This window comes from Mesoplodon mirus, assembly GCF_964341445.2.
Source record: "Mesoplodon mirus genome assembly, chromosome: 3".
NCBI lineage: Eukaryota > Metazoa > Chordata > Mammalia > Artiodactyla > Ziphiidae > Mesoplodon > Mesoplodon mirus.
This window is the reverse complement of record NC_138978.1, coordinates 175940934-175959835: the sequence shown is the minus strand read 5'-3', so window position 1 is coordinate 175959835 and position 18902 is coordinate 175940934. Positions and strand designations below refer to the sequence as shown.

Here is an 18902-nt window from a genome sequence, read left to right as displayed (position 1 = left end):
AGACTACCACTCCCAACTCCGCGCTGGGCCCAAGGGCTGGGCGACCAGAGCGGTTTAACGCGCAAGGCATTGTGGGTTTCGTAGTCGTTCTTCCCTTAAGCTCTTTGGAGATGGGGAGATCCTATTTTACAAAAAGGACCTGCCCTTCCCCACCCTGCTTCCCTTTCCTCCCTTTCCCTCCCCCACCTTTTTTCGCAGAGATTTTGAAATTCCCGCAGAGCCGGCGCCCAAGGCCGGAACACTCGCGAGAACTCAGGTCCTCGCGCCGCGATCTCTTTTCCGTCTCCCACTTCTCTCCGCCCTTCCCCGCCCCTCCCCTCCCCTCCCCTACTGGTCGTTTGGGACTGTGTCGGGCGGGTGGTAATGCGCAAAGAGGAGCCAGCGCTGCGCGAGCGGAGGAGACAGAGTCGCGTGGGGAAGGGACTCGGGGCCGCGGCGCAGGCAACAGCTGCGTTTTAGTCGCTGAGCGGTCGGCCGGCCTTTTGCCGGCGAAGGCGCTCGCGGGGGTTGTGCGGAGGTGTGCGCGCCCTGCCGGTGTGCGCGCCCTGCCGGTGGCGGCTGTCTCTTGGGAGATGCTGTGACGGACCCGCGCGGGAGGAGCTCTCGCCTAATCTCGCGCCCCCCTTGACTCGGCGGCCGCGGCGGCTCGGTCACCCGCCCTTTTCAGGTAGTGGGAAGGAAAGGAGGGGGTTGGGCCGGGACGGTGGAGGGCGGGTCGGCGCGGCCTGGGCCCGGAGCGGCGGCCCGGCTTCTCCCGCTGCGCCTGGCCCGCCGGGCCCTCCGCGCGCCGGGCCTAGGCCGGGCTTGTGGCTGCTCAGCGAGCAGTAGCGGCCCGGCTCGCGGAGCGGCCCGACTCGCGGAGCCGGCCCGAGGGGGCGAATGCGGGCGTTGGCGGTTGCGGCAAGCTCCAGGGCTCCGGGAGTTTGTTATATAACCTCGGCGGAGCGGCGGCACATGGCGGCGGAGAGGCGCCTCGGGGTCCAACCCGGCTCACGCCCTCCCGGCGGCCTGGACCGCGGCGCCTCTCCTCCACTGTTCTTTGGTGCGGTTGAGACCTTGGCGGGCCTCCCTCCGGGGGAACCTGCTGGTACTTTGAGTCTGTCTTAACATTGGTGTGTGGTCCACAGGCTCCTGGGCCTGGCTGGGGTGAGTCCCGGGCGGAGAAGTTTGCCTCGTGATTTGAAAAGTGCAGTGAATTGGTTCCATAAAGGAGATTTAAAATAACTGTACATCTTGGAGTGGGTATTAATTTGCCTTGCTTGTGCCACCTGGAAACTTGAGGACGATTACTTTTGTTACTCGTGGACTGGGGGGCGTGGGGAGGTTAATTTGTTCTCAAAGCCAACGAGGTTCAAACTAGCCGTTATTATCTTTTTTCAAATGGGCAGTTTGAGAAGATACTTTATAAGAACCTGGGTCCTTGAGGATAAAATACAGGTCTCTTGGAAACTCTAAACTTGAGTGTATTCTTAAAATATCCTAAAGAGCCAGTAGATGTTAAGGACTGTCTTTAGTGAGCTTTCATTAAGTGTGTAAGGAGAGAAGGAATTAGGGTAGGTTTACTTATTTTGGAGGATTTGACTAGGGATGACAAGCCCAGCTCAAGTTAGTGTTTGAGGGATGCTCTGAGTGTGTTAAGCGCTAGGGAAAGTCTACATTCTCCCCGTACTGTAATTTTTGATTCTAACTTTTCAATAACCTAGTGCCAGAATGTCACTGATTTGCAGAACAGCAATAATTACCAAAAAAAAAATTTTTTTTTTCTTTTTTAAAGATTGTTATACAGCAGTTTTGGGATGGACGCATCTCGATACACAAAACATTCTTTCCTAACCATAAAAATTTTCCGGAGATTTTTCGTTTTCTTCTTCAGAATGAAGTCTCATTTCCCTAGGTTAGGTCAGCGGTCTCTACAGTAAATCTTGTCTACTGTCCACCCTCAACTATTCACGAATTTATGCTTCGGCTATTCCAGAATCATCCCCAATCCTGGGCCCATTTTCTTGAAGATGTACTTTAATGTTCCTTTGCTCCTGTCCTTCAGCCTGGAGTGCCATCGCTGCCTTTTTCAAGTTTTCAGCTTCCAAATCCTCCTTAGCTTAAATGCCATCTTTTCTATACACTCTTTCATTTCTCTTTATCCCAGTTCTTTCCTGGGATCTCACAGAATATACACTTTTATTGTAGCATTTATTTTCATGGTTGATTATGTATCTCCTAGAATGTAAACTCCTTGAGGTCAGAAGTAGGTCATCTTTCTGTCCTTGCATTCTCTTCCCAACGCAATGTTTTAAAAGTAGTTCGTGATTGGTAACTGTTTGAATTAAGTTTGAAAGAACAACTGCTAAAAGGCTGGACGTTTCTGGGTCCACGGCTAGTTTACATTTATATCATAATTCTTAGGATTTTTTTTAAAGTAAAAATACATACAAAATGTTTTGTAGAAATGTTCGCTCAGTATATGGTGCATTATAATGATTGAACAACTAGATTAGAGCTTTATTTTCTGTTGTGGAGTTTAGCAGCCTTCTAGGATGTGTGTATTTCACACAACTGATTTTTCGTATTGTGTCAATATCTTTCCTAGTACTTTTGCAAATTTTGCTTCTTAACATTGAAGCAATGTATACTTAAAAATAAGTGGGATCCAATATTAAGCTTTTATTTCTTTTTAAGAATCAATTTTTTTTTTTTTTTTTTTTTTTTCTTTTTGCGGTATGCGGGCCTCTCACTGTTGTGGCCTCTCCCGTTGCGGAGCACAGGCTCCGGATGCGCAGGCCCAGCGGCCATGGCTCACGGGCCCAGCCGCTCCGCGGCATATGGGATCCTCCCAGACCAGGGCACGAACCCGTATCCTCTGCATCGGCAGGCGGACTCTCAACCACTGCGCCACCAGGGAGGCCCCAAGAATCAATTTAATTAATTTATTTATTTTTGGTTGCATTGGGTCTTTTTTGCTGCGCACGGGCTTTCTCTAGTTGTGGCGAGCGGGAGACTACTCTTCGTTGTGGTGCGCGGGCTTCTTATTGTGGCTTCTCGTTGCGGAGCACGAGCTCTGGGCGTGCGGGCTTCAGTAGCTGGGCTTCAGTAGCTGTGGCGCGCGGGCTCTAGGGTGCACGCTCTGTAGTTGTGGCGCACAGGCTTAGCTGCCCCGCGGCATGTGGGATCTTCCCGGACCAGGGCTCGAACCCTTGTCCCCTGCCTTGGCAGACGGATTCTTAACCACTGCGCCACCAGGGAAGTCCCTGAGCTTTTTTTTTTTTATACACTTTATTTTTTAGAGCAGTTTTAAGTTCACAGCAAAATTGAGAGGCAGACGCAGAGATTTCCAGTATACGCTTTCCCTGCTCCTATTCATGCATAACTTCTCCCATTATCAACATCTCCTACTAGACTGGAACATTTGTTGCAGTTGATGAACCTGCACTGACACATCCTTACCCAAAGTCCACAGTTTACATTACTATTCGTTCTTGGTGTTGCACGTTCTGTGGATTTGGGTCAATGTCTAATGGCATGTATCCACCATTATGATATCATTCAGAGTAGTTTCAACACCCTAGAAATCCTCTGTGCTCCCCTCTCTGCTAATTCCTGGTAATCACTGATCTTTTTGTCTCCATAGTTTTACTTTTTTCAGAATTGTCTTATAGTTGGAATTATGCACTATGTAGCCTTTTCAGATTGGCTTCTTTCACTATGTAATACGCATTTAAGTTTCTTCCACGTCTTTTCTTGGCTTGTAACTCTTTACAGCACTACATAATATTCCATTGTTTGGATGTACCACTGTTTATCAGTTCACCTGCTGAAGGACATCTTGGTTGTTTCCAGGTTTTGAAGATTATTAATAAAACTGTTAAAAATACCCATGTACAGGTTTTTGTGTTTTATATAAGTTTTCAGCTCCTTTGGGTAAATAACCAAGGAGCGTGATCACCAGATCATATGGTAAGAATAATGTTTAGTTTTGTAAGAAACTGCCCAACTGTCTTCCAAAGTGGCAGTACCATTTTGCATTCCCAGCATCAATGAATGAGAGTTCCTGTTACTCCACATTCTCACCACCATTTGGTTGTTGTCAGCGTCCGGATTTTGGCCATTCTAGTAAGTGTGTAGTAGTAGGTCATTGTTTGAATTTGCATTTTCCTGATGACATAAGATGTGGAGCATCTTTTCATGTGCTTATTTGCCATCTGTATATCATCTTTATTGAGGTGTCTGTTAGATCTTCGGCCAGTTTTTAATTGGGTTGTTTGTTTTCTTGTTGGGTTTTAAGAATATTGAGTTTTTAAAACTTGATTTTATTTATTGTTCAACATGTCTTTTCCTGTCCCTGCTAGTATCTTGCTATCCTAATACATGACATGTTTAGGACCTGTTAGTTGCAAGACATTGTGACCCTCTGGAATTCACAGGAATAAGGTATGATTTTTGTCTTTTATGAATTCATAGTATTGTGGGGAAGACTGGCAAATACAAATAATGGATTTCAAAAATTATTTTTAGGATTGCTAACATAAATGTGGAAAGAAGTGAGCTCAGAGATGAGATTAAATAGGAAAAGGATTGATCTACCCAGAGCACACTGGGAATCTAGTCCTTAAATGGGGCTTTGGCAGAAGGAGGTAGAGGAGGGAACAGCATAAATAAAAGAATGAATATGCGAGGCAATAGCAAACTGATGAAGGAAGGAGCGTGGGGAGACAAACATTGTAAAGATAGTCTGAGACTGCCAGATTGTGGAGGGCCTTGATTACCTGTGGCTGAAGATGTCAGTTTTTATATTCAGTAAGGGAGTCATTGAAGGTTTTTGTGAAGGGAGTGAAAATCCATCTGTGCTTTATAAAGACAGTGGACAATATTTTCACTGAAATTAGGCACAATGTTCTTGCTCTGCCTATCTAGACCTTGGAAGGATTTGAAACTTTGTAAATTACTTTTTAGAGGTTGCCAATACTGACATGTCAGGCTAGGACTGTACTTAATTTTGTACAGTACTGAACATAGCTGCTTAATGTATTTTTGTGAAGACGTATATATAGGTATGTCTTTATATAAGATGTTCTTTCTAATATAATTTTTAGAAGTTCTCTTCAGTGTGCTTAAAATGTTGAAATTCACACTATAAATATGGGATTTGAAAGGTCTGGAAACCAGAAGCCAGTTTTTGCCCTATACATTCAAAGCCTAACTTCTAAATTTGGAAAACTTTTTCTTTCACTCACTGAACATTTTTTTGAACTCCTGTGTGTCAGAATTGACCCCTTTATTGTTATGAAATGATCCTCTTTATCCCTGGTAATATTCTTTGCTCTGAATTCTACTTTTAAAAATAAATAAATAAATAATTAATTAATTAGACTGTGTCAGGTCTTAACTGTGGCATGCAGGATCTTTGTTGCGGCACGCGGGATCCTTCATTGCGGTGCTTGGGCCCTCTAGTTGTGGTGCGTGGGCACCAGAGCTCGTGGGCTCAGTAGTTGCAGCACTTGGGCTCTCTAGTTGTGGTGAGTGGGCTCTAGAGTGCATGGGCTCGGCAGTTGCAGTGCACGGACTTAGTTGCCCTGTGGCATGTGGGATCTTAGTTCCCCGAGCAGGGATCAGACCCGCGTCCCCTGCCTTGGAAGGCAGACTCTTAAACACTGGACCACCAGGGAAGTCCCGTGAATTCTACTTTGACATTAACAAGCTGCTTCTGCTTTTTTTGATTGTTAGCATGATATATCTTCCATTATTTTACTTTTAACCTCTCTAAGCTTTTTATTTAAACTTTGTCTTGCTTTTTTATCCAGTCTGACTGATCTTTGCTTTTTAATTAGAATGTTAAAGTCATTTTGTTAATGTAATTAGTGATGTAATATGGTTAGGTTTCAATCTACCATCTTCCAATTTTTTTATTTGTCCCACTTGTTCTTTTTAAGGTTTTTTATTTTATATTGGTGTATAGTTGATTAACAATGTTGTATGAGTTTCAGGTGTACAGCAAAGTGATTCAATTATACGTATACATGTACCTATTCTTTTTCAGATTCTTTTCCCATTTGTTCTTTCTCTCTTTTTATCCCATTTTTTGGATTAACTTTTTTTATGTTGATATTTTATCTTTCATTGTTTTATTATATCTGTGTGTGTGGTGTTTATTTTAAGGTTTCTAGTGTACACCTTTAAATTACTGTAGTCTATTTTCAAACAACATAGCATTTCGTGTATAGTGTAAGAACCTTGTAACAATACGCTTCTATTTCTCCTCTGTAGGCCTTTGTGCCATTGTGTCATTTGTTTTCCTTGTAAATATGTTATAAACTCCTCAATATATTGCTGTCACTTTTGCTTTGAATAGACAATTGTCTTTTAAAGAGATTAAGATTAAGAAAAAAAAAGTGTTTTGACCTTTTTTGGAGGTCTGTATTCTTTTACGTAGATCCAGATATCCATCTGGTATCATTTTGCTTCTGCCTGAAGGAATTCTTAAACATTCCTTGTAGTGCAGATCTGCTGGTGGCTGTCTTTTCAGTTCTTCTGTGTCTGAAGCGTCTTTCTTTTGCCTTCATTTTTTTAAATTTATTTTTTAAAATACTTATTTATTTTTTGGCTGCGTTGGGTCTTCGTTGCCGCACACGGGCTTTCTCTAGTTGCGGCGAGTGGGAGCTACTCTTCGTTGCCGTGTGTGGGCTACTCGTTGTGGCTTCTCTTGTTGCAGAGCATGGGCTCTAGGCACATGGGCTTCAGTAGTTGTGGCACGCAGGCTCAGTAGTTGTGGCTCGCAGGCTCAGTAGTTGTGGCACATGGGCTTAGTTGTTCCGTGGCATGTGGGTTCTTCCCGGACCAGGGCTCGAACCTGTGTCCCCTGCATTGGCAGGTGGATTCTTAACAACTATACCACCAGGGAAGCCCTGCCTTCATTTTAAAAAGATATTTTCACTGGATATAGAATTATAGGTTGACAGCTTGCTTTCTTTCAGAACTTAAAATACATTGTTCCACTTTTCTGGCTTGCGTTGTTTTCAGTGGGATGTCTCTTGTAATTCTTTGTTGCTCTGCAGTGTGCTACTTTAAGATTTTCTCTTTGCCCCTTGATTAGGATGTATTAATATTTTGGTGGAGTTTGTTCATGTTTCTCATGCTTGAAGTTTACTGACCTTTTTGATTTATGAGTTAGTAGTTTTCATCAAATTTAGGAATAATTTGGCCATTAGTTTTCCAGATGTTTCTGTCCTCTCCTTTTGGAGATTCCTGTTAGACATATTGGTCACTTGAGGTTGCCTCATAGCTCAGTGATGCTCTCTTCTTTTGCTCCTCACCCCAGCCTTTCTTTCTGTGCTTCATTTTATTTAGATAGTTCCTATTGTGGGTGTTTAAGTAACTAATATTTTCTGTGTCTGATCTGTTAATCCCATCCAATGTATATCTCATCTCTGGACATTTAATTTAGACTTTTTTTATATCTTCCAAGTCTTTCCTTAACATGTTCATGCTTTCCTCTATCTTGTTGGACTTAGGGGCTATAGCTAGAATAACTGATTTACTGTTCTCATCTAATAATTCTAACTTCTGTGTGATTTCTAGGTCCGTTTCTATTTGTTGTTGTTTTTCTCCCTTACTATGGGTCATATTTTCCTGCTTTTTGCGTGCCTGACAATTTTTGATTGGATGCCAGATATTGTGAATTTTACTTTCTGGAGTACTGAATGTTTTTACAATCATTTATATATTCTTGAGCTTTGTTTTGGGATGCAGCTAAGTTTCTTGGAAACAGTTTGATTCTTTTGAGGCTTGCTTTTTTGAGCTTTAGACCAGAGCAGCCTTTAGACAAGGGCTAATTTTTCTCCCCACTACTGAAGCAGTCAGTATCTTTCTGAGTATTCTACTCATTGCCCATGTATTAGGCTTTTTTTCACTCTGGAGCTATACCTGGTCGTGCATACACTTTGGGGATTGTTTCTCCTCTGCTTTTCCAATGATTTATTTCTTGGCCTCTGGTAGTTTCCTTACATGCTTATATTAACCATGTGAAGATTCAAGAGAACCCACTGCAAATCTCTGGAACTCTTTGTTTGTGACCCTTTGTACTGTGTCCTTAGAATTCTAGCTACCTTTGGAATTCTCAACCCTGTCTTCTCAACTCAAGGCAACCCTTGGGCTCTATGTGGGTTCCCTCTCTCTGCTCTGTGTCCTGGATACACGCTATACACTGTAACCTGGGACAGTCCCAGAAGTCATCTTGTTTTTCTTTTCTTAGGGACCACTGTCCTGTGCTACCTATTGTCTGGTGTCTGAACAACTTGTTTTCACATATTTCGGTTCTTTTTTTTAGGTGGGAGAATATATTTGGAATGGAAATTACAATTCTCTTTTTAAATATTGTGACTGTTTGAGCCACTACTTCCACGTCGTAATCTTTGTTTTACATTAAAAAGAGCATAACAGAAAACACATCCAGCCTGAGAAATGGAACATTTATTATATTTCTTTTTCAAAAAATTGATTATTGTGCACCTTTCAGATGAATTTTAGAATCACTTTGTGGAAGTCATCTCATAATTCTGTTGGGGTGATCTTGATTGAATTGCATTGATCATGGAACTTTTTTGCCTAATGTCCGTGAACACTCCAGTGACTATACTTTGGGAAAAGCCACCCAAAGTATACGGAATTTTGGAGGTTTTAGCTTCAGAGAAATTATTTGGGTTTTAAGTTTAATAGGAAAAATGTGTTAACTTCAACTTACCATTACACTTTTTTAAAATCAAGACTAGAGAAGGCCATCAGAGGTGAAACCAACATAATAACAATGTGATTGTGGCCTTTCCTACCTAAATTTGTGTAAAATTTTCTTTGGTACTAAAATACTTAGGAGGAGAGGGATACAATCACTTTATGAAAACATAATGCTTTCAGCATCTAAAGCTTGAGCCTAGGACCGTCATGTATATATAAGATGTTAATATAATTATAAGAGGCTAATGGTCATTACTTCTCACTGACTATATGTTACAGTAATAATCTAATTACTTTATATTTGATTATACTTTTAGATCTGTTTTGGATAAAAAAAAACTTTAACTAGGAAGTCTCAAACACAACTTTTTTTGAGTTTTTTGAGTTAATGGTGACATACATGTTTTTTGAGGTAGTCAATCAGATTTTTGTCCAGAAAATAGCATTCATAGCCTGGACAGAAAATTATAACTCATGTTTTTGAGTAACCTTTTCAAATCTAGTTTTTCTTTTCACATAAATTGGTAGTGAGAATAAGTACTTGCCAATTATAGAATGACCAGAAAGAACAGGAGACTGGAGATCAAAAGACCATTAGTCTAGTTTTTGATAAAGGCTGAGTCACTAGGAAGAGAAATAATGGACTAGAAGGCAGAGGTTTGTTTGTTTTTTTTGTTTTTTGTTTTTTTTTGGTAAAATGGGCAGTTTTTGGTAACCACTTGTATTGCAGGGTAAGGGGAGGAAAAGGAAAGCATTTATTCATGTAGTCAACCAATATTCTTTGCCCCCTCCAGTGTGGAAACTACTTGGATTAAAATAAGTAAGATCTAATCTGTCCCCTAAGAACTTTCTAGTTGGGTATACAAAGAGGAAATTATAGAGTGCGATAAGTACCATCCTTGATAGGGGAAGTACCAGGTTCATCAGGAACAAATAGAATTGTAACTTAACCCGGGCAAGGAAATTTTTTTTTGAAGAATCATTGTTATAACCAAGTCCTCAAAGTTTCTGGGTAGGTGATGGAATCAGTAACAGAGAGAAGAAACAGAAGAAAAGGAACAAATCTGTAGAGAGGAGGGAGAAAGATTGTTTCATTTTGGAAATGTTGAATTTGAGGTGCAGTGGAAGCATCCACATAGGGAATGGTTAGTAGTGTCTGTTACTTTGGAAAGAATATGGTGTTGCTGTCGCACAGTATTTGAAGCCATGGAGTAGCAGGGATCTCTTTCTCCTGATGATCTGGTGTGATGATATGATGATGAGGTAAAGGATACAAGTTTTTACCTGTAGGAAATAAAAATTCTAGAATTACCAAGTCAGAAGATTTGTCTGCATAAAATTAGGGCCTGGGAAATTATCTTCCAAAAAGGCTTTTGGGGTTTATGTTTCTGCAAGAGTGTATAAGCACATGTATTTTCCCTATACCTTTAACAGTGATTGGCAAAAATGGTATGATTTAACATGGCATTTTCTTGATTGTTAGTGAATATTAGGTTGATTTGCACCTTCTTCCCATCTTAGATTATATAAATATCTCCTGTATTTTCAAAGTTTTTTGTTGTTTTAGATTTTTTTGTTTTTAAAAAGTTCTTAATTCATTTTATAAAAATGAAAGACATTAAAAAAAATCCAAGCCATACCAAAAAAGTATAAAGAAAGGAACAAATCACCCCAAATTTGGGTCACACAAAAGTAAATTTTTTGTTTTTTGTTTTTTTTTGTATTTTTTTGTATTTCAGACACCTTTGTAGTCAGATATATGGATAGAAGATTTCATACAGAGACTAGTTTTATGAAATGCAATAGACTATAAATGTTATTTTTTAGAAAATTAATTTTATAAGAAAAAACTAAAATTAAAGGACAGGAATTATTAAGCTTATGATAATTCTTTTTTTTTTTTTTTTTTTTTTTTTTTGCAGTACGCGGGCCTCTCACTGTTGTGGCCTCTCCCATCGCAGAGCAAGGCTCCAGACGTGCAGGCTCAGCGGCCATGGCTCACGGGCCCAGCCGCTCCACGGCATGTGGGATCTTCCCGGACCGGGACATGAACCCGTGAGCCACCAGGGAAGCCCCAAACACCACTTTTATAAAGAAATGACTGATGTGTTAAAAGGTGGCGCAGTGGTTGAGAGTCTGCCTGCCGATGCAGGGGACACGGGTTCATGTCCCGGTCCGGGAAGATCCCATATGCCGTGGAGCGGCTGGGCCCGTGAGCCATGGCCGCTGAGCCTGCACGTCTGGAGCCTGTGCTCTGCGATGGGAGAGGCCACAACAGTGAGAGGCCCGCGTACTGCAAAAAAAAAAAAAAAAAAAGTGTTTTTTTTTGTTGTTGTTGTTAAAGAAAGATCTGTTAAGAGTGGCTGTTAACTATTGTTTTGCCATAGGTTTCAGCTTGATAGTATTGATTTTATTTTCTTAGAATGGCTTGGGCTGAGTGTTACAATTGCAGGTAGTCCCTGCTGGGGAACCATGTACCTAGTAAAATGACTTGTACTTGGTATCACTCTCCTGCCAGGGAGACTCCTTTGGATGTTAATGCCTTTCTCCCAATAAAGCAGCACAGTGCCCTGGAAGATGGCCCTCTGATGAGGTTCAATGGTATGTAGTATGTAATGAGAGGCTTGTAGACCTGGAATTTTCCTAGGGTTATCTATTCACCCTTTTAGTTTACTTCTTTCCAAACTGAAGGATATTAGAATTCTATGGATTTTTTGAACTCACCTTCTTTCTTCTGTATTGTTTCATGATGCACACACACACACATATACTTTTATTCATTTTCTAGATATTAGGGGAGGAGTGTGTAGTATGTGTGTGGGTAATGTGTATAACCTTGCTCTACCAGTGTGTAACTTCTCTGCTGGAACAAATTGTACTGGTAACATTAATTGAATAGTCCATACTTCTGCTCTGATTTGAAATACCCAGATATGCTTATATCATCTATTAAATTTCTGTGGTTCTGTGTCTAAATTATCTGTTTCATTGATCTATTTGTCCATTACTAGCATATTATTATTACAGTTTTAATTATTATAATGTATTGAATAATAGTATGTTTTTATAATCTGATAAAGCAAATTTCTCTTTATTTTGTTTGGTTATTTTTAGTATTTTGCTATTAAGGAAACTTTCTACTAATATATACGTTCTTGTGTATGCCTCTTCCTGTATATGTTTTCAACTTGGATATGTAACAAAGTCTAAAATAAGTCAAATGTCTCTTCCTTCTCAAGACAACAAGAGGATTACAGATGCTTTATTTAAATCCAGTACTTGGCCATTATTATTGTTGCTGTTATGTTGTCCATATTTTAGGTTTTTCCATTTATTTACCAGTACTTTGACACACCATTCTTTTTGTGTCTCAGAAGTTGTGTCTGATCATTATTCTACCTGAAGCCTTCTTTTAGAATTCCCTTTAAGGGAGGATCTGTTTGTGCTAAACTCAGTTTTTGTCCAAAAATGTGTTTTCATATTTGTTTTCGGGGATAATTTCAGTGATATATAAACTATATGTTGAGAACTATTTTTGCTTAGAATTTTGAAGATATTCCAGACTTCTGACTTCCACTGTTGTTGAAAAGTCATTTCTTTTTATTTGACCTAGGATTCACTGGTCTTCCTGATTTCAGAGAATTAGTTTGTCTCTACAAATCTGCGAAATATCTTTTAGAATATTGCCTCCTCCTTGCCATTCATGTTATATTTTGGGGGGATTCTGAATAAACATATGTTAGATTTTCTCCCTGTATTGTCTGTAACTTTTAACTACTTATCTCTTTGTCTCTCTGTGCTACATTTTCTCTCTCCACTGCTTTTCTTATCTTTTGAGTTTGTTTTTATTGACTTAACTTACAAATATTCTTTTGTACCTACTTATGAAGAACAGTGATGCAAGAATACCTATGTACTTGCTACCAAGTTTTAGAAAAAGAAAATTACCGTTACCTGGAGTCCCTTGTGTATTCTTCTCCATTCCATTCCGCTTTCTCTCCTCTCATAGGTAACTACTATTGTGGACTTAGCGTTTATGGTTTCCTTTGTGTTATTCATACTATTGCTACATGTGTTCGTATTCTTAGGCAATATTTTTTTAGTTTTGTAGCCTTTTAAACTTTATATAAATGTAATTCTGCATGTATTTTCTCTACTTTGTTTAATAATATTCTCTGATGTTTGTTCATATTGTTGCACTGTAGCTGCTACATTCTCATTGCTCCTTTGAGGTTTTTTCCCCATTGAGTTCTAAATTTTACTTCAGTTTTTCATTCCAGAAGTTCTTTTTCCCCCCCCCAAATCTACTTGACCAATTTTCACTATAAAGTTTATTCCTCATTAGCAAACTAAGTCTTCGATTTCTTTAAACCTATTAAACATATTTTCTGTTCTCTGATCTTTTCAGTATCTGAATGAAGTCTTTGATAGCCTGATTCTGCTGGCTGTTGATCCTGATGTCCTTGTTAAAGTTTTGTTATTTTGATCGTAAGCTCATTTTCTTTGGAACTTCATCTTTGAGAACTCTTTGAGATTCTAGAGAGTTCAGTTCAAATATTTGGTGGCTTCTGTGGGTTGCTTGGAGCATGACCAACCTGAGACTACTTTATAATATTCTTCGCCTGAGTATTTTCTGGTACCATAGCTTGAATTCTGGCCACTAATTTGTATGAAGGGAAGTTTTCTTTTTCTGTATAGAAACTTTCAGCCATGGTCAAAATGAACAGCTTTATTGCTAGCAGTCCTGCACAGAGGGTGTTTGTCTCATTCACCTTTATGCTGATGATATAGCCCTATGGAGTTTAATGGGGGTTGGGGGGGTTAGCCCTAAGCTTTTTCTTCAGCCTCCGTGGACCTCAGGATGCTCAAAACAAGATCAGGGTCACCAGAACTGGATTTAGTAGCTAACCGTCAAGACCCAAGCCAGCTTATATATTTTCTAGAATTCCTGCTGTTTCCACTTTTGCCTTTGCCAACTCCATAACCTTTCAAGAAGATACTTTTATATTTCAGCCGTCATTTTTCATTGTTTACAATGGAAGAGTCATTTAGGAAATCTACTGTTCTATACATTGTAAATGAAAGATAATTTTAGATTTTTTTTTCTGTGTGGTTAAAGACATGTGCCAAACTCAATTCCTGAGGTTACTGTGGGTTTGGACATTTTTCATGGACTTTCTCCTCTTTTACTGTAGTGGTAACTTTTCTAAAATAATAGCAATTTTTCCTGTTTTGTGTGTGAAACGTTCTTTGAGAGTAAATGAAGCAATAAGATTAATTGCATTGAACCCAGTCTTCAAAGAATGTAGGCACTCATGTATGTCCTTAGGACATCTGGCTTAATGAATCCTTACCCTCCTAAGGCTGTTTGGGAAATACTTTCTTAGGAGAGAATGTCTCAGACCCAAAGCACATAATGTGTAGTTCATAATCAGATTTTAGTTTCAGTTTATTTACTTTTGTATGGTAGCTTCTTCTTTTTCTTTTCTTTTTTCCCTTTCCCCTTGGTTAGAGATAATCAAGTGTCTTATAGTACAAACATATCATAACAATCTTACTTTAAAAACTACTTGCAGTGGGAGTATGCGAGACCTAACGGCACAAGTGACTGTAGCAGCACAATTCCCAGAAGTGACCATCCAAGCCCTTGGAGAAGATGAAATAACATTAGAATCTGTGCTTCGTGGAAAGTTTGCTGCAGGTAAAATAATGTTGCTGAAAATTTAGCAACAGTATTGCTAAATTTAATAAGATTAATAATAAGCAGATATTAAGATAAATAATATTAAGCATATATTGCAGTTCCTTTAGTGTGGAAGAAACAAAAGCAGAACCTGCTTAGAGTGGTCTTATATAAGTATATTACATCTACAACTACATATGTATTAATTTCTACCTACTTGAGCACATTTTCATTGAATCTCCTGGGGTATTATAGTTCATTTTTCCTTTTTGCAATCGCATATATTTTATATCTCTTAGTATTGAGTATCTGCATTTGGAAAGTAGAAATGATACATGGCTGGTTTTCCTTTAGTAAGTTTTATCGGTGATGAGTTTAGATTAGAACCTGAACAGTCTTATGAGTAGAAAAACCTGATTGTAGTGCCCTAAGTGATACAATATATTCTGCAAGTCTTATTTCTTAATTCTATTAATCTGAACAAGATCTTAATAATAATGATATTTAACATTATATAATACAGCAGAGAATTAGACCACAGAAGCCATTCAATTATGGATTTCAGTCTAGTGAAATATGTTGCAGAAAACTCTTCTGAAAATGAATTTTATAGCCATCCTGCCTAGTAGGAAGACAACAAAACATATAGATCAGTAATTTAGCTATTTATAGTGCTATTCTCTTGAATATTGAAGGTAATAACAGTACTACTCTTACATACTAGGTACTGTCACAACTTTTCATTGAGGTAACTACTAGGTTTCTCTAATTAGGCACTATTCTGTGTAACTGAGAATCAAATAGGTTAAGTAACTTGATCCCAGTTACAAAGAAAGCAAGTGGCAAAAATGAGCTTTCAACCCATGCGTTCTTGGTCCCCACTGTGCCATGCTATTTTTTTAAAAACTCTTTAGCCTCTCTCAGCTATAATCCTAGTATATACAGCTATCCATTTGGATGCATGGTAGACATCACAAATTTAGTAGTAAAAATTAACATCATTCATCTAGCTGTTCAAGGGAAAATTCAGGGTCTAGTTCTTGATTTTTCTGTGTTACTCACCTCCCTATGTATTATTCATCAGCAAGTAAATCCTTTTAGTTCTGCCTCTGAGATGAATCTCCAGTCAATCCACTTTTCTCTATTCATGGCCACCAACCAAGCATAGGGTACCATCTCCCTACTTCTGCTCTGGTCCCACCTTATTGTCCATTCTCTGCTTAGCATCTGGACTGACATTTAAAAATGTAAATCAGATTGTCACTGTCCTGCTTAAAACCCTCCAGTTACTTTAGATTGCATGAAGAATAAAATCCAGACATGACTAGTCAGGGGCCAAGAAGGGCTTCTGATATTTCCTATTATTTTACTGGTTATGTCTCGTCTTCTCAGATTTTGAACTCTTCAGTGACAGAATCATGAGTTATACTTTTATAACTCCCATAACACCTAGTTTAACTCTTAAGGTATAATGTAGTAAAAATATGAGATTGGGAGTTAAACAGACTTGCGATCCACTTCTGGCTCTGGTATTCATAGCCATGTGGTGTTTGGGCAAGTCATTCATTCATACAGTTGTATGAAAGTTTAGTTGCCTTATTTCTGTATTGAGGTGTAACAAGGAGTAAGTGAGATAATGTATTTAAGCATATAACATGGTACCTTTACTGAATGGTTACTTTATTATTATTGCATTAGTAGTTGTTCAATTTATTTTACTTATTAGAGGACCACTCTGTTCTGTAAATGCTTAGATTTCAGTTTGGAGATGATGAGCTGTATATTATATATGTAAAAGAGCTAACTGCTATTTAGTTTTGTTGTATATATACAAGATTAAAATAAGCAACATTTTTGTTTTTTTTCTTCTAGGGAAAAATGGACTTGCTTGCTTGGCTTGTGGTCCGCAACTTGAGGTAGTAAACTCTCTAACAGGAGAGCGGTTGTCTGCATATAGATTCAGTGGAGTGAATGAACAGCCTCCTATAGTCCTAGCTGTGAAAGAATTCTCTTGGCTGAAGAGAACTGGATTGTTAATTGGATTGGAAGAAGCGGAAGGGAGTGTTCTCTGTCTTTATGACCTTGGTTTATCAAGAGTGGTTAAAGCAGTTGTTCTTCCTGGAAGGGTAGGTACTGCTTAAGATATGTGGACATTCTGCTTTCAAAACCGAACCCCTGCTGGTTACATGGGTGTGTTCACTTTGTGAAAATTCATTGAGCTATATACATTTGTAATTAGATTACTTTTATGGAAGTTTGTTGCTTTTCATTAAAAAGTTTAAAGAGGTTAAAAATATATTATCAAAGCAACATAACATTTAAAATAAAACTTTCCTTGGACAAAGATGTGTGTGTGTGTGTGTGTACACACACACACACACACACAATGGAATATTACTCAGCCATCAAAAAGAATGAAATAATGCCATTTGCAGCAACACGGATGGACCTAGAGATTATCATACGAAGCAGAGTAAGTCAGAAATATTAGAAAGTCTGATATTTAGACTCTAAAATATTTTAGTGTATCATATTTCAGACTCCACATATGATATCACTTATATATGGAGTCTAAAATATGGTACAAATCAACATATCTGAAACAAAAACAGACTCAGAGATAGAACAGACTGTGGTTGCCGTAGGTGGGGTGGGGGTGGGGGTGGGGAGGGGAGGGAAGGGATGGGAGCTTGATATTCACAGAGGCAAGCTATTATGTACAGGATGGATAAACGACAGGGCCCTGCCGTATAGCACAGGGAACTGTATTCAATATCCTGTGACAAGCCATAATAGAAAAGAAAATATGTGTATATATATAAAGAATATATATCTATGTATATGTATACCTGAGTTACTTTGCTGTACAGAAGAAATTAACAACATAAATCAATGAAATTTTTAAAAAATTAAAATATAACTTCCTTATTCTTGGTTAGAAAATTACAGAGTAAAAATGGTGATGACATGTAGTGTTTTAATGTTTTATATGAAAAGTATCATCTGAGTTTTGTTCTTACATCCAGGTGTGTTTTATGAGGACACCAAAAGTTTATAAAAATATATTCATTACTATTTTTTCCTTGCCTCTGTGTTTTTCTCTTTTAATTTGAGACTGTAACCTTGAAGCAATATGTAGAATATGTCTTTATTACCATTTAAGATGTGAATAATATATTTAAATAGTGAGTTCATTTATATTCACCATTTATTAATTCTAACATATGTATGCCTTGATATGCCAGGTATCTTATCCAGTAGTAATTATAGAAGTTCTTTGAATTCAGGCTGTTTCTTCAGCAGATTTATCACTGCTCTTTTTACATGGTGAGAAGATGTATACACTTACAAATACACACAAAGACAAAAATCATGGAAGAGTAGAATTCTTTTTCTAACAGTGTGAAAGAAGTATGCACTTTACACACAAAAGTATATGTAGGTATGTATGTAATGTATATCGTCATAGAATAGAATTTTTAAAGTTAAAAGGGAGCTTAATGACAAAATAATAATGTTTTTATAGTGAGGAAACCAACCCAGTGGGCTAATGTGGGGTCTGAAGTAATTTATAGCCTGGTATCTTATGTGTACTTGCCAGTGATGATGATTTTAAAGACAGAATTATTTGGCAATTTATTGAGTGCTTACTGTAAATCAAACTATGTGCTAGATTTTGGGGGTAAGTAGATGAATTGAACTTGGTCCATGCTGTCCAAAAAGGCTTGTAGTCTAGTGGGAGAAGACAGATTATAGGATGATAGCATAAATATAATAAGTGCTTTGATAATTTTAGCACTTGGAACGTGGAGAACACCTGGATGATTTCTGTTCAAAAAGGTTGGAAATTTTAGGCAAAGAGACCAACGTGTAAAAAGTCAGAGTATGGAACATTTGGAAAACTAGTCTTATTTAGAATGGTGGGAGAGAAGGGAAGGAGGAAGTGGGTGCCAGAAATGGTGAGGATTGAGATTGTGAATGGCCTTATTTGCAGTTAGGGGCCTCCTCTTAAAATCTGTGGTGAAATCATTTTAAATATAAAGTGGGATTGTAGTGTAAAAAGCTATTTGGTTGGGGTAGTTCAGGTAAGTAAGGATGATGGACTGAACCGAGGAAGTGACATAAGAAATGGAGAAGATGGGACAGATTCAAAGTAGATTCCAGAGGTAACATGGACAGGACTTGTTGATCATTTGGGTAAGAGTAATTGAGAAGGAATAAGAATTAGATAAATTATTGGTTGCTTAATTGGATGAATGGTTGATATCACATGCAATATAGGGGAAGGAAAAGATTGGGAGAGGAGTGATAGATACCTTCAAAAGGAGTTCAGTCAACTAGCCCTTTTTTGACTAGGGCACAGTATCCCCTCTTAAATTTGCTTTTAACTGCCTCACTTTAAAATTAATTAAGGTAGCATTGTCAATAACTTCATGTATAGTATTTATATGAGGAATGCAAACAGATCCCTTACCCTTCACTGAAGGAATTAAAGAGA

The 18902-nt window shown here is 38.6% G+C and overlaps 1 protein-coding gene across 3 annotated transcripts in view; it reads left to right on the top strand.

Annotated features, from left to right (window-relative positions):
• Nucleotides 1–358: 358 nt before the first annotated feature.
• Nucleotides 359–18902, top strand: part of AHCTF1 (AT-hook containing transcription factor 1) — an 85901-nt gene continuing 67357 nt past the window's right edge. For all 3 annotated transcript variants that reach the window (XM_082615034.1, XM_082615033.1, XM_082615032.1), the window contains exons 1-3: nucleotides 359–667; nucleotides 14298–14422; nucleotides 16277–16530. In XM_082615034.1, the coding sequence (XP_082471160.1) occupies nucleotides 14305–14422; nucleotides 16277–16530 (372 nt within the window). In that variant the 5' untranslated portion in view covers nucleotides 359–667; nucleotides 14298–14304. The remainder of the gene's footprint in view (nucleotides 668–14297; nucleotides 14423–16276; nucleotides 16531–18902) is intronic.